Genomic DNA, 15,154 nt, shown 5'->3' with positions numbered 1-15,154 from the left:
TGCAGAAGACAATGCTTGGGGTGATTTAGAATAGTGTCATAACGTAGTTTGTCCAGCAGAGTGCGCTCCGACTCCATTGTTTACAGAGCTGAGCTGACGAAGGTTCTGCAGATGGTGCGATGTTAAGCGGTAAGTTGTTAACTAGTTTGTGAAATACACACTAGAAAGTTATTAAACAATGACCCCATCATTTTCCCTTTTCAATATAACTAATATAATGTTAACCCTGTCCCTGACAACCATGTCACTCATGTTTATCACATCTGTTTGCTGTTAGCCATCTATAGTTTGTCAGTGCAGTCCGTAACATAGCAGATTGAAAGGTAAGCAGAGCATCTTTTTGCAGACAGCGGTGCGGTGGTGGATTGTTGATTTCACGTTACATTGTTACCTAGTTGGTGAGACGCAATGCTGGAAAGTAAATAAACAACATCCATCTTTTACTCTCCTTGACAACGAGCTTATAGCTAACTAGCTAACCATGTAGCTACTTTCATACCTTAACGGCTGAGTGGAAGCTAATGTGTAAACATGTATTCACCAAACTGTTTTGTTCAGGATTCGCAGTTTGGTACCCCCTTCAACCGAACAATTCCAGTTGTTGCATTTACAAAATGTAATATTTAAAAGTCTGGTTTTCCACCATTGAAAGTTTCCCCTGAACTTGTGTAGCAGAATATGGTGCAACACCGCTGCCGCTGTTTATCTCTTGACTCAGCAGGTGTAAATGCTTCTTGTTTACAACCTGCCCCTAATTGACTGGCAGCATTAAAATAGTCAGCATTTGACTGATACTAAACAGTACTACTGATGTTTAATTAGCTATTTATTTTATTTGAATTTATTCTTTATTTAAATGGTCAGCAACTGACTAGTACTGATGTTTATTTAACTATTTATTGTATTTTTATTTATTCTTTATTTTTTTAGTGTTCATTTCTAGAATTTGTTGACAATGTATAATAATAATATCAAATATTTTTTGATAAAAATATTTAAGAAAGCACCCTTCTGAGTACCAAATCTGTGAATTTTCCCCCTCTAAAATCAGTATCGTATCGGTCTCAAAAATCCTATATCGGTTGGACTCTTTTGATTATCGTAACGATAGCATTTCAGCATCTTATATCAGTTTGGTTGCTACGAGACGTCTCTGACAATCAACGTACCCCTCAAAATCACAATGTAATCAGTCTCAAAATTACAAATAAGCTCCCTCTTTGACACGTTCGTGTTTAGTTGTCAGGTAATTGTCACTGACTTTCGAATTAAGTGAAAAGTCACATCATGCATGATCACCATCGATCATTGCTGCCATGTCCGAGTACTCGTGCCCATCCCTAAAAGAAACTACAGTTCAGTCAGTCACACAGTTCAGGACAGCAATCTGGATGGATGTTTATCCGTTATCCGTTAAGTTGTTTACCTGCTGTAATGCTTGGATAAGTTGTCTGGTAGGGTTGTTGAAACTAATATTGCTTGTCATGCTTGTATGAATCGAACATTACTCGTGTGTTTACTGATCGCGATGTATCTACGTTGTCGGGAGAAGTTACTGTGACATGTTTATTAATATTTATGACTTCTGAAATGGACTTCTTGTAACTGTTATTGCATTTTAAACACATTATTTCATGTTTATCCCCATCATTATTGAATCCTTGTTTTATGTTTTTAGTTTACGGTGTTTTTGTGTGCATTGCATAGACATACTATTGTGGTATTGCGACTCACTTGCATTATCAACTGAGGCTGTATAATATAATATAACAAAGTCTTCCATTGAACTCGTATCAGCCATATCACTAGTATCACCTCTTAATTTGACAAGTGTAGTACAATACAAACGTTAGTAGTTGATAAAACACTTGAAAAATCATTAAAATATGAGTGTAGTGTCAGAAAAGCGCCATGTGTAAAATTAATTCGTTCAAAATATGTGAATACGAGTGTTTATCCTCATCAAAGCAAGGAATATTTCAGTTTTAAATGTTTAATCGTGTAAAATTATATCAACAAGATAGCACGTTATGACTCCGGCTCTGAATATCACCAGTTACACACAGGCAAAGCTCAGATCATGAGATTCATCCACCAGAAGGGCAGTGCCGAAACACAATTCACGTAAAGTGTTCTTCCGCAAATTGCTTGCAAGTTTAAGTTTCAACCACAGATGTAGCTAGAGAGCATACAGTTACATAGTGCAGCTTTAAGCAAACTGCAAAAATGCTAAAAGGTGATTAAAATAATTGTGCTGGGTATTGGAACCCAGCCATATAGGGTGACTCCTGCATGCCAGTCCCAAGCCCGGGTAAATCGGGAGGGTTGGGGAAAGTTCTAGCGACCTACCCTGGAAAATCATTGCTACGAATCTTCATGGAAATTCTCTCACATGCTTCATATATGGTACCCAATGGTGGGCCCCTCAGGCCAGTAAGTACCCAAAAAGCACATGGGGAATTCCCTTGCAAAAAATACGGGAACTTATGATGCAAATGGGGGAAATCCTTCTGGAAGCCCAGCTGCTGATGCTGCCTGCGATGAATGAAAGGATCTGCGCTGCACGAAAATGCACAAGATCGTAATGTTGAACATCCGTGGAATGAGTCTAGGGAAACTGGACATCATCAAGCGAGAAATGACCAGACTCAACATAGATTTGCTTAGAATCAGTGAATAACACTGGAAAGATAACGGCCACTTCTAATCGGACACTACCATTAGTGACCGCATAATGGCCATTCGTATCCGTGGAAAACTGCTCAATATCACGGTTTTACAAGTCTATGCTCCAGCGACAGATGCTCCAGAAGATGAAATCAAATGCTTTTATGCCAAAATCAAGGAAATGTATTTTATCATTAGTTCTTTTATCATTTTGATCACATTTTAGCTTTTTTTTTTTTTTAAATAAAAATTTCAATGTATTTTAATAAATAGGTCTTGAAATGGCATAAATTATATTGCATATATATATTGTTACATGTTTGTTTATCCATAATCTGTATTATTTACAAGTATTTAAATTTATATGTTGAGCAAGTGCTAAAACAAGTAGTACTGTCTCTAAAAATACGGGCACTTCAGCGAGCGTCAAATAAGTGTTTTGGTTAAGCGCATATTAACGATAGTAGACTCATGGCTTCTTTACCGCTTCCGTGCCATGTGTGATTAGAATGAAATGTTTATATTTTTGCTCTCTCTTTGATCTCTGTGCTAAATATCTTCACTATTTTACTACTCAATCACTGGTGAGTGAAATCTGAAAATGTACAGCCAGTGGCTAATCAGACATTTTTAGTCGCATAGAGCAAAATTTGGTCTGTGTACATTTAACGAGATGTAGCGGCACATGGAAAAACCAAGCATACCCTGGCCTTTATACATGTAAAAAAAATTAATAAAAACATTCCACATTTCCACCTTCCTACTTTCAACTTTTTAATTTGACACTGCAAAAAGTACAATACAAAAGTGATTGGTCTACATTATTCAGTTATTATTCAATTTCAGAAATATTTATTGTTTGTGCCTTATGTTTGTTTTTTAATCAAATATGCTGCTCTTGTGTAAGACAGCACTTTAATGCAGAAGGCTAGTCTGCCAATGCTGCTGTAACCTCAGTTAGTGACTGAGAGAAAAAATGCTCCTTTTGCCCTTCTGGCTATGTAGGTCGTTTCACCCAGAGCCCTACTGATGTCACCTATTGCCAACAAAGTCTGTATGCGGGTGTGTGGAAGAGACATCTCATTCTTAGGGACTTTTGAACCAGACCATACTGGAAAAGCTCAAATAGCCCTCACCATTTATCTACCATCTCTGATCACCTGTAGCCTATACTCGGGTTGGTTAACAGAAGATATGTAGACAGCTACAAATGTTGTAAAAGCCATAATCTCTGACTCCGTCTGCACTGTATTTATGCATGACAGATCTGGGGATTAAGGCAAGACAACCACTCTTTTCCTCTTGTGTAAAAGAGGAAATTTCAGCCCCTGACTTTGTTCCTTTTTCTATAATGCATTTTATAATTTTCCATAACCTACAGAGGATTATTTGTAAATTTATAAGGAAGGAAAGGTGTTAAAGGAGGGTACAATATCCTTACTTCCTTAGAGAGAGTACAGAGCAGTTAAAACTCTACAGTTCCAGTTGGGTGGTAAGAGTCAACATACTGTGTGTGATATATAGCCGATGGATGGCATCGCTGTAACTCAGTACTTAAGAAAAAGATTCATATACTAGTGATTCATCGCAGTGCTCCTTGTCCTCAAAAAAGACAAAAACAAGTGGCACATTTAGGATTGATATTGGTTGCTTGAAACAGGCACAGGCAGATTGAAGAAAGAACAAGAAATGAGATGGAGGTACTGCATGTGAGAGAGGTACAGAAAGAGAGAGAGAAGCTGTTCAAGCTGGCTGTGAGCTGAAGCAGACTACAGGTCAGCAGGAGTGCGGCTGCACAGACAGAGAGCTCCAGCTAGTCCGTTTTCATTATCAGGTTTTCTCACCCACCCTTTCTCAAGTATTCCCTTACACAAATCTCACACTCTCAAATCTTTGGATTTTTATAAAGGAAATTGTAAGCAGACCTAGATAAATACAGAAAACTGTTAATAATTAATTCTGCGCTCAACTAAGTTTAGTGATGCAACTGGATTTGCCCGAAAACCACTGTACTCCCTTAGGATGACATTAGACTTATGCTTCATTTTGGTGAACCTGATACCTCACTAACTCCTATCATCCGCCTCTCCTCCTCTGTCTCTTCTTATTAATCTCATCCTGTCTTAATCTCCCAGGCCTGTCCTCTCCTCCTTTGTCATAGCATATCTCCCATATTCTGTCCAATCTCTCTCACTAGTTGTTGTGTGGTTTGGCTGGGAGGAGGCCAGATCTTTGTGGCCTGCTGCCCAAAAATAGTGCCTGAGAACTTTTCTGATCTCCCACAATGCTCAAAAGGCCTAATGTGAAACGTCTCGCAGATCATCAGTTGTTTCACCTCCAAATGTTCCCACTAATGGGCTCTACTGCTTTAAAATGTACACAAGACATTGAAGCATTTCAACTCAATCTAAATTGCTTTGTTTTGTTTGTGTTTGTTTCGTCTTTCATGTCGTTTTAGGACTGGCCCTTTGATGATGGAGCTCCACCCCCCACCCAGATTGTAGATGATTGGTTCAACTTGCTGAAGACTAAGTTCAGAGAGGAGCCGGGATGCTGCATCGCGGTTCACTGTGTTGCGGGCTTGGGCCGGTCAGTCTTTATATAGCAATATATTTTAATTACTTATTCTGCCATCCTTGAGCTGTAATGACAGACCATATGTCTTGTTTTTGTCATGACTGTATTCCAACAGAGAGAAATGAAGCATTTGTATTATTAAAAGATGGAGTCTGAGTTTCTTTAAGGCAGGGGTCAGGAACCTTTTTTCACTAAGGAGCCAATTTTTTAATTTTTGGTTGATGTATTTTTTCGAAAGAGCCATAGCAAAAACTAATAACTTTACTATTTAAAAAAAAAATGTTTTTCAATAAAATAAAATGTTTATTATGCCCATAGACTACTCAAAAACAAACAAATATGCAACAATTAAAATTAACATGTTGCAATATAGAATTGAGTACACGTGTTTGTGTGGGTCTCCATGATATTACTTCATTTTACATTTGTTCATAAAGTTCACTTCCCTATAGGGCTAGACAATATGTAAAAAATATTTTAAGGATAATCGGTTTAAATATTGCGATATCTGATTATATCCTCAACACCCCTGCCGAGGGTTGGTGAATTTTTTTACTTTATTGAAAAAATTTGCTTTAAAAATTAAATGAAATTATTGAAACATGAAAAAAAAAAAAATCTAAATTCAAATGGCACTTTAAACAAAATGAAAAAAAGCAATTAAAATAACAAAGTGATTTAAAAATCTTATATAACCACCTCCCCAAATCCAAACATTTACCGTTTCCAACGGCCCCATTTGTCATCACGCAAGCATCCATCATGACACCAGGTGAAAAATTACTAATAGCCTGCAAATTAAGAACTAAAGACAATTATAAATGTAAAGATAATTATAATAATCATCATAATAAATAAGCCTAATAAATTCCCTTGTGTTCCAAAAATAATGCTGCCAAATGTGTGTTCTTATCGAATGTGTTTGTATTGCATTTCGGTAATACAGTTAATGCTGCCTAAAGAAAATATAACTAAATTTTAGGTTCAAGTTGTCGTATTAAGTTATGATTTAATCACTTTCGTCTTTGTTTCTTTAATACAAAGATGTATATTACTGAACCTGCAGAGTTGTGTTCACAATGTGTAAGAGCGAACTGCTCCATGGAAATAAACAAATAAATCTTCAAACCCCTCACGAGATGATCAGAGATAATTTGCTGCATTCTCATAGATGACATTATTCTTGCAAACAGTTTTCAGATGAATGAAACCGAGAAAAAGGAGTGATAACTCTTTACATGCGCGTTCCACGAGACGGTCCCGCACGCCTCTGAACAAACAGCGAATCTGACACTTGTGTCTAACATCATGTGTCACTCCGAGAGGTCTTACAGGTCACCCGCCTGTTGTGGGAGGATGAGCAAAATTACTAGCGCATGAAATACCTGCATTTGGTTCTTCAAAATATAATCACACATGCTTTTTCAAACGCGCGTCTTTGTGTCTAATTTATTGTCATATATCACTCCGAGATGTCTTACAGGTCGCTCTCCACAGTGGCTTGTACATCAGCAAAATTACCCGCCACTGCGCATGATAAAATCTGCATTTGGCGGGTGTTAATTTCACACCTTGTTCACCAGGAGTAGCTGTACGACAAATTCAGGAGAAAGGAAATCAAAACAGTGTCATTGACTTCAAGCTTTGCAATCGCACCCACACTTTCTGCAGGAACATTTTCTCTAGAAAGTTTTAAACGATCATGTGTTGGTGAATGGTGAGACACCCGGCGAGCCACTTGATTTTTAACAAAGAGCCACTTGTGGCTCAAGAGCCATAGGTTCCCGACCCCTGCTTTAAGGGATAGTGCACCCAAAAACTTTTTTTTAATTATTATAATTTTTTTTCCCCTTTTTCGCCCAATTCCCAATGCGCTTTTAAGTCCTCGTGGTTGCGTAGTGATTCGCCTCAATCCGGGTGGTGGAGGACTAATCCCAGCTGCCTCCGCTTCTGAGACTGTCAACCCACGCATCTTATCACGTGGCTTGTTGAGCGCGTTGCCACGGAGACATAGCGCGTGTGGAGGCTTCACGCCACCCACCGTGGCATCCACGCTCAACTCATGCGCCCCACCAAGAACGAACCACATTATAGTGACCACGAGGAGGTTATCCCATGTGACTCTACCCACCCTAGCAACCGGGCCAATTTGGTTGCTTAGGAGACCTGGCTGGAGTCACTAAGCATGCCCTGGGATTCGAACTAGCGAACTCCAGGGGTGGTAGCCAGCGTCTTTTACCACTGAGCTACCCAGGCCCCCTAAAATATGTTTTTTAAATTTTACTTGCCCTAATGTTGTTTCAAACCCGTATGACTTTCTTCTGTGGAACACAAAAGGAGATTTAGGCAGAAGTTTTGCCTCAGTCACCATTCTTTTTCATTATATGGAATAAAACATCTAATGAAATTGAATGGTTACTGAGACTGAAGCCACCTTTCCACTGCATCCGACAGACAATAGACCGGAAGTCATTCATTTCCAATGAAGAGTTGTGTGGGGGGCTGCATGTAGTTCCAACCATATCTGGATGCAACATTTTCGTATCCGATTTGAGCTTCGGCTGCGTTGAAATATTTCAACTTGTGCGACTAGACCATATGCTAATGCTCAACCGGATGTGATGTATTCATTCAAAACTATCAGCACGAAGTGGGAAATATAAACGGATTTTGTCCTAAACTTTATTCTAAACGCCTGCTGCTACTTATTTTGATAATCGATTAACTATTATCAGAACTATTATTTGGCGATTAATCATTAGCTCTTTACCGATTATTCAGCTTGTGCCCCGACTTAAAAGGTTGAATTAAACATGCTTACTAACAATAAAGAGGACAAAATCATCTTTTAAAAATACCTCTAAATGACATTAAAAAAAAAAATACTTAAATTTAGTTCAGTAAAGAAATTCACTGCAAAAAATCCTATTGTTATCAAGTGTTTTTGTCTTTTTCACTTGGATATACTTCTGCGAGAGCAGTAAAGACAAAATATACTTGTATTCAAGATCTGTTCTCTAAAAGCAAGTCTAAATATCTTTTATGCTGTTTCTCAGGTGAATGCATTTTTTTTTTAAAGGATTTTTAGATATTTTAAAATATTTGTATTTTTAATATTATATTCAACATTCTCAGATCATTTTTTTTCTTCTGCAGAATAGCTGCTAAAGAAAATGTACTTTGTTTTAAAGGAGTTTTAGATATTTATATTGGGAAAACAAGCCAAAACTAAAATGAATCAAAAACGTATTTTGTTCCAGTATATAATGAGGCGAAGACTACCTTCTCTCACCATTTTGTTCACTTCAATCCATCTTTAACTCTCAAGAAACAAACTCTCTTGTTAATAAAGCTGCGTATTGCCAATTTTCTTCATGATAAGAAACACAGTGACACATATATTATGATTCAATAAGTAGTGAGCTATCATGTTATAATCTGCATTAAGCGTGCGCGCTCAAGGGATGAGCGTCCCCCGTGACAGAGTGTCAATCAGCCAGGTGCCATTTCAATCTCTCCCCCTTAGATCGGGACATTCGCGCAACTCATAGAAGAGGTGCTGACTGCACACCAGCTGGTCTTCCCCTCCTCCTGGGAACCTGAGTAGGGTGAGGGGAGAGAGAAAGAGAGTGGAGAGCCCGAGAAATAGAGGGGAGAGATGGAGAGAAAACCGGGTCCGGTTCCCGACAATGCCGCCATTCAGTCCTCAGCCAGCTGGAACATTTCTGTTAGTGACGCTGGGCAATGGCACTGGAGACTCTCAGCCATACCTTGGCCACGGCCTCTGCCACCTCCAGGCGGTCTGCAGCAGGCTCCTCCACCTCCTGGTAGATGGCAGCAGGCTCCTCCACCCCCTGGCGGACGGCAGCGTGCTCCTCTGCCTACTGGCGAACCGCTCCAGTACCACCGGATTGTGTATTCTCGGCATCACGTATTTGAGCCAGCAGCGTGGGCTCTCTGACGGCACATCTTCCTCCAATCCTGGGTTTCGGCACCACTGTGGCAGACAGGTCTCTTGGTCATCATAAAGGAGGAAGCGGGAACCGGGTTTACAACCAAAAGACTTAATTAAACGCAACATAAAAGTGCTTTTCAGCATAACCAAACATAAACGCGTACACAGCTCCGTATGCACCTCCCTCACTCTCCTGAACTGGCGTCTCCAGGTCCTCTTTATCTCTCTCCTGCTGATTGGGGTACAGGTGTCCATCCCCACGGCCCGGCCACGCCCTCCTCCTCATCACAGGGAGAAATACGACTGTCGGATGTGAATGTTGTAGACAGTGAAAAGGTGGCTTAACATTCCACCTAACTTGTGTTCCACTCAAAGAAATTCATATGGGTTTGAAAACGACATTTTGTGGTTAACCATCCCTTCACATAAGAAAAAAGATGCATCAGGTGACGTATGGTATGGTTCCAGAAGTAAATGATCCCATTCATTTTATCCATAGGGAAATCGATTATTAACAATTTATTAACCTATAAAGACAGACCTACTATGAACTCTGAGGTTTTTAATCAATGGTATATACTTGTGTTGAAGCCATCAGTCTGCGTTATTCCAATTTCGCATTTAAAAAAAAGTGTTTAATAATTATTAATTCCTGGTGGAAAAACTACACTACCCGTGATCCCGATGAGGAAAAGTCCACCAATAAGAGAATCACTGGAAACAAAGCATGCCAAATGAGCTATCATTTTCTATCAGATTGAGGTCAGGGCTTTGTGATGGCCACTCCAATACCTTGACTTTGTTGTACTTAAGCCATTTTGCCACAACTTTGGAGGTATGCTTGGGGTCATTGTCCATTTACAACTGAGCTTTAACTTCCTGACTGATGTCTTGAGATGTTGCTTCAATATATCCACATAATTTTCCTTCCTCATGATGCCATCTATTTTGTGAAGTGCACCAGTCCCTCCTTGCAGCAAAGCACAACCACAACATAATGCTGCCTCCCCCATGCTTCACGGTTGGGATGGTGTTCTTCGGCTTGCAAGCCTCACCTTTTTTCCTCCAAACATAACGATGGTCATTATGGCCAAAGAGTTAAATTTTTGTTTCATCAGACCAGAGGAAATTTCTCTATAAAGTAAGATCTTTGTCCCCATGTGCACTTGCAAACTGTAGTCTGGGTTTTTTATGGCAGTTTTGGAGCAGTGGCTTCTTCCTTGCTGAGCAGCCTTTCAGGTTATGTTGATGTAGGACTTGTTTTACTGTGGATATAGATACTTGTCTACCCGTTTCCTCCAGCATCTTCACAAGGTCCTTTGCTGTTGTTCTGGGATTGATTTGCACTTTACGCACCAAGCTATGTTCATCTCTAGGAGACAGAATGCGTCTCCTTCCTGAGCAGTATTATGGCTGCATGGTCCCTTGGTGTTTATACTTACACTATTGTTTGTACAGATGAACGTGGTACCTTCAGGCGTTTGGAAATTGGTCCCAAGGATGAACCAGACTTGTGGAGCTCCACAATTTTTTTTTCTGAGGTCTTGGCTTATTTCTTTTGATTTCCTGACCTCCTATCAGAAGCTAATTGTCTAAAGGCTTGACATCATTTTCTGATTTTTTTCTTTTTTTTTTTTTTTTTTTTTTTCAAGCTGCTTAAAGGCACTGTTAACTTCTGACCCACTGGAATTGTGATAGTCAATTAAAAGTGAAACGATCTGTCTGTAAACAATTGCTGGAAAAATTTCTCATGTCATGCACAAAGTAGATGTCCTAAATGACTTGCCAAAACTATAGTTTGCTAATATTAAACGTGTGGAGCGGTTAAATTTGTTTGAATGACTTGAACCTAAGTGTATGAAAACTTCTGATTTCACCTGTACATGAATATTTTGCAATATCCATTAAATAAATTGATTCTGTACTTACAATCAACAACTTGACATCAATAGTTTTATATTTTTGTGTCGTTTTTAATTCGGTTGTCATTCATAAAGCTTCAGGGGATTGTGGTTCATTCCCACAGTCTTGTAGTTTTGTCTTTTTGTCCAATTTTCGGATGCATTTTTGCTTCAAATTAAAGTTTTTAATCTTGCGATTTACCTATGGAAAAATTAATTGTGAAAATATCTCTAGAACAAAGACAGCTTAAAAAAGTGGATGGGCACTGTTACGCTCTACTAGCAATGTAACATTACCAAACCTGATTAATACCACCTTGCCATTTTACTTATAGAAAGCTGACCGAAATGCATAAAGTAACAATCTTCGGCACATTCACACAGCATGCTTGATCCACTCTGTTCATACAAACGTTGATATAAGTGCATGTGAAACCTTTGTGTTCTCAAACTCGCACTTCAAGTGCTTGCTACTTTAACTCCTGCGTATTTAACTCTCAGCCTCTCTCACCTCTATATAAAACCACCGACACATACACTCAACACTATCCAGTCTCAACTTGAAAATGCAAACGTCTGTGACCTGCTGGTGTTCGTTTGGTGTAACCAATGTGGGGCAGTGCTCTGCAGTTGCATTCATTTGCCTGAACTCTGTTTACACCAGTTCCTTTGGGGACAACTGCAGAACCATTTAAAACGAGCCTGTGGTCGTGTTGCTCTCCAAGTGCAGAAGTGTTTTTTGTTGTTGTTTGTTTGGGGATTTTTGTGTATGTGTTTGTGAGAACTCAACTCCAGACTGCCTTCTCAGCTCTTTTAACCTCTTTACATACACAGCCAGTTTAGAATACATCGTTTTCTCAGAGAACACAGCATCAGTTGCTGTTTTATGAGGGCTTGCAGATGTTAAACTCAGTCTTTGAAAAATAAATCGGAGAAAGATTTTATGTCGTAAAGCTGTTGAGTCAATCTCTTTTGTCTTCATAGGGCACCTGTGCTGGTGGCCTTAGCCTTAATTGAGTGTGGCATGAAGTATGAAGATGCGGTGCAGTTTATAAGACAGTAAGTAACTTGTTTGATTTTTTTCTTTTATTTAATGATAGAATGCCATACTTTTATTTTACGAGAAATTTTCTGCACTCTAATGTTGGCACTTTGTTTTCAGGAAGAGACGTGGAGCCTTCAACTCCAAACAGCTTCTTTACCTCGAAAAATACAGACCTAAGATGCGTCTGCGGTTCAAGGCCAACTGCTCTGTCCAGTAGTGCACCATTCTTTCAGTCATACAAAACTATAGTGGGAAGTTCAACCAGGGTAGAAGGGAGAATAAAAAGCTGTGGGATATAATTGTGGTGATTTTATAAACTGGATCCTGGTTAACCAATCACAGAGAAGCAATGAATGAAAAGCTGATCTTTGGATTCACCAGCAGTATAAATGAGAAGGGTCAAAGCACACAGACAAGCCCACAACCTGGTTGGTAAACCAGTGTAGTGGTCAGGGGCAAGAATATACATGAATATCCCCCAATTCCCACATGTTCAATCATGAAATGACTTTTTATTTTGCATTACTTTAGAATGAATACTTTGAACCATGATGAAAAGATTACAGTTATAAAATGCTGTCATTGTTGAATTGTATTATGAATTTTACTATTGGGCATGTTTATTTGCAGTATTTTTTTTTCTTTTTCTTTTTTTTTTTACTATCCACAGGTAATAGCCAGTTTTGTTACAGAAACAATTCTTAAGTAGGATATTTTTGCACAAAACAAACTTTATAATATTCCTAACCAATGCAGAAAATGCCCCCTTATATATCGCTTTTAATTTAGGGTTGGCTTAGGTTTTAAATATGTCAACTGTATTTATTCACTATAATTAGTGTCTTGTCAGGAGTGTGGGTGGGGCTATGACGCAGTTTTTTTTCTTTCATGGAGTCATGTTATTTACTCTCGTTTTCTTCATCTGTGGGGAGTGCAATATTCAGTCCAGCTTGGAAAAGCCCTCACCCTTAGGACCGTCCTACATCCAAATTCAAATACAGTAGACAGTTTTTGAAATACAGAAGGATTCTTGGCTTGTTTTAGGTACTCACTTTCTATAGATGCTCTGTAACAAGCTTTACTGTTGGCCTGGCTGTTGACACCCACATATCAAATGTGTACACTTTATCTGTCACCCTACTGTTCAGCCCACAGACACACTGAAGGAAGTGAGAGGCGGAAGACTGGTCAGCTCTGGCTTTATTTTATTTTTGTAATCATTGTGCCCATTTTGAAAACACCCCCATTTCATCCTGGTTTTAAGATAAATAAATGATTTGAAATTTATTCTGGACTATTTTCACTGTTATTTCCTGTAATGTGTCACCTATTTTCTGTTCTTGGTGGATGAGTCACTTTGTGATGACTGATTCTTATGGCCACTTTCAAGATAACACACCAAATTACAGTGGATGATAATGTGAAGATAGTAATTTGGCTGTAAAAGTGCTGCAATTGAATGATAAATAAATCAATCAATGTGGTTACTCCTCTGAAAAACTGTGAAGCAGGGTCAGATGTGTGCGTCTCATCAAACAGTAGAGATTTCAGTATTTTTATGTAGGAAATAAATTTGACTCTGTGTGACTTTTCCAGATTTCTGTCCAGAGAGGTACAGATCCACGTGAAGTTGGACAATGGCCTGTTCATTCGACACATTTTACAGACTCCAGTGGATAAAATAAGTCAAATGTATGGCAATGTTTTGAATGAATATGTATAGAGTTCTCATTTTCACTATTTTTAGTACATAGGAAACCACAGCAGCTTGACACAGGTCTCGTTTAAGTGTTCAAAGTACAAAGATGGAATTCAGACTGTCAAGATTGCGCAAGCCTGTGCTGGTTTGTCTTTATCTTTAGTGCCATCTGCTGGATCAGCCTTTGTGTTGAGATTTGTCTAACCATATAATCAGTGTTGGGTAAGTTACTCTAAAAAAAGAAAAGTAACTACTAATTACATCTACAGTGTAATTAGATTACTGTACTAATTACTCTGTCTGAAAAATAATTGCATTACTTATTACTAATTACTTTCTAAAACACTTATCAACCTCGACCAGATGAAAAATACAAGGAAAGACATGAAGTTGTTATATTAATTATTTCAAATAAAGCATATAAAATCAAATAAGTTATTCATGAACTGGCCAAAGAATTTAAGAGGGCTGCATTAAATTAGAAAACTTACATTTTAACATTAGACATTAAATTTCAATTTTAAATTCACTTGATTTATATATAATTGTTCTATAGTCTATACAGTAACAATTACATCAGAAGTAACTCAATTATTGAAAAATTAAGAGTAATCCCTGAACTTTTTTCAATGAAAAAGTAATTTAATTACTGTAATTAGTAATGCATTACACCCTACCCTGCATATAGTCATAGTTAAGGTTAAAGAATATGGCCTCCTTGTGACTGACATTTTTTTTTTTCCCCAGCTTGATTTTGGTATCGGTTATCAACTAATTAATCTTGTATTACACTTTGAAAATCCACATTTAGCTTTAACAATAGTTTCAGAGAACTGTTTATGGAGGCCTGGAAGATTGACAGAATTTAACTCTAGATGCCTTAGTGATAAGATAAGATAAGACAGACCATTAAAAATGATATCGCATAATGTGCAAGACTGAATTGAGATCACTGAAGTTTAACTTCAACATTGAGATGTAATTTCTGAATGAGGCGATAACTTTTTAAACAACCTTTTAATGCAAATTCGCAACATAATCATAAATCAATAAGACACAGTACAAATATGATACATAAATCATTTAAATAGGCCTACATTAATAGTCATTCCTGGGATTTGGTAATATTTCAACTTGAAATTTGTTTTACCTTTATTTAATTAATTGTTTGAATACACCACAATATATGGCACATATTAAACCTCCAACAAATCATATTTTCACACCTCAGGCTTCAAAGCCCTTTTATTATTTCCTATTTGTTCTCAACCCCATCAAGGACATAACGGAAATGGTTTAAAAATTATTCT

At 38.1% G+C, this 15,154-nt stretch overlaps 1 protein-coding gene across 3 annotated transcripts in view; it reads left to right on the top strand.

The window, feature by feature from the left end:
- LOC127425022 (protein tyrosine phosphatase type IVA 2-like) overlaps positions 1-13,432 on the top strand; it is a 59,654-nt gene extending 46,222 nt beyond the window's left edge. For all 3 annotated transcript variants that reach the window (XM_051670613.1, XM_051670614.1, XM_051670615.1), the window contains 3 exons: positions 5,126-5,256; positions 12,085-12,159; positions 12,263-13,432. In XM_051670613.1, coding sequence (XP_051526573.1) covers positions 5,126-5,256; positions 12,085-12,159; positions 12,263-12,362 — 306 coding nt within the window. In that variant the 3' untranslated portion in view covers positions 12,363-13,432. The remainder of the gene's footprint in view (positions 1-5,125; positions 5,257-12,084; positions 12,160-12,262) is intronic.
- Positions 13,433-15,154: the final 1,722 nt, after the last annotated feature.

The sequence above is a fragment of the Myxocyprinus asiaticus genome, chromosome 34 (genome assembly GCF_019703515.2).
Source record: "Myxocyprinus asiaticus isolate MX2 ecotype Aquarium Trade chromosome 34, UBuf_Myxa_2, whole genome shotgun sequence".
NCBI lineage: Eukaryota > Metazoa > Chordata > Actinopteri > Cypriniformes > Catostomidae > Myxocyprinus > Myxocyprinus asiaticus.
Note: the sequence above shows the minus strand (reverse complement) of the source record. Positions and strands in the feature narration are given on the sequence as shown.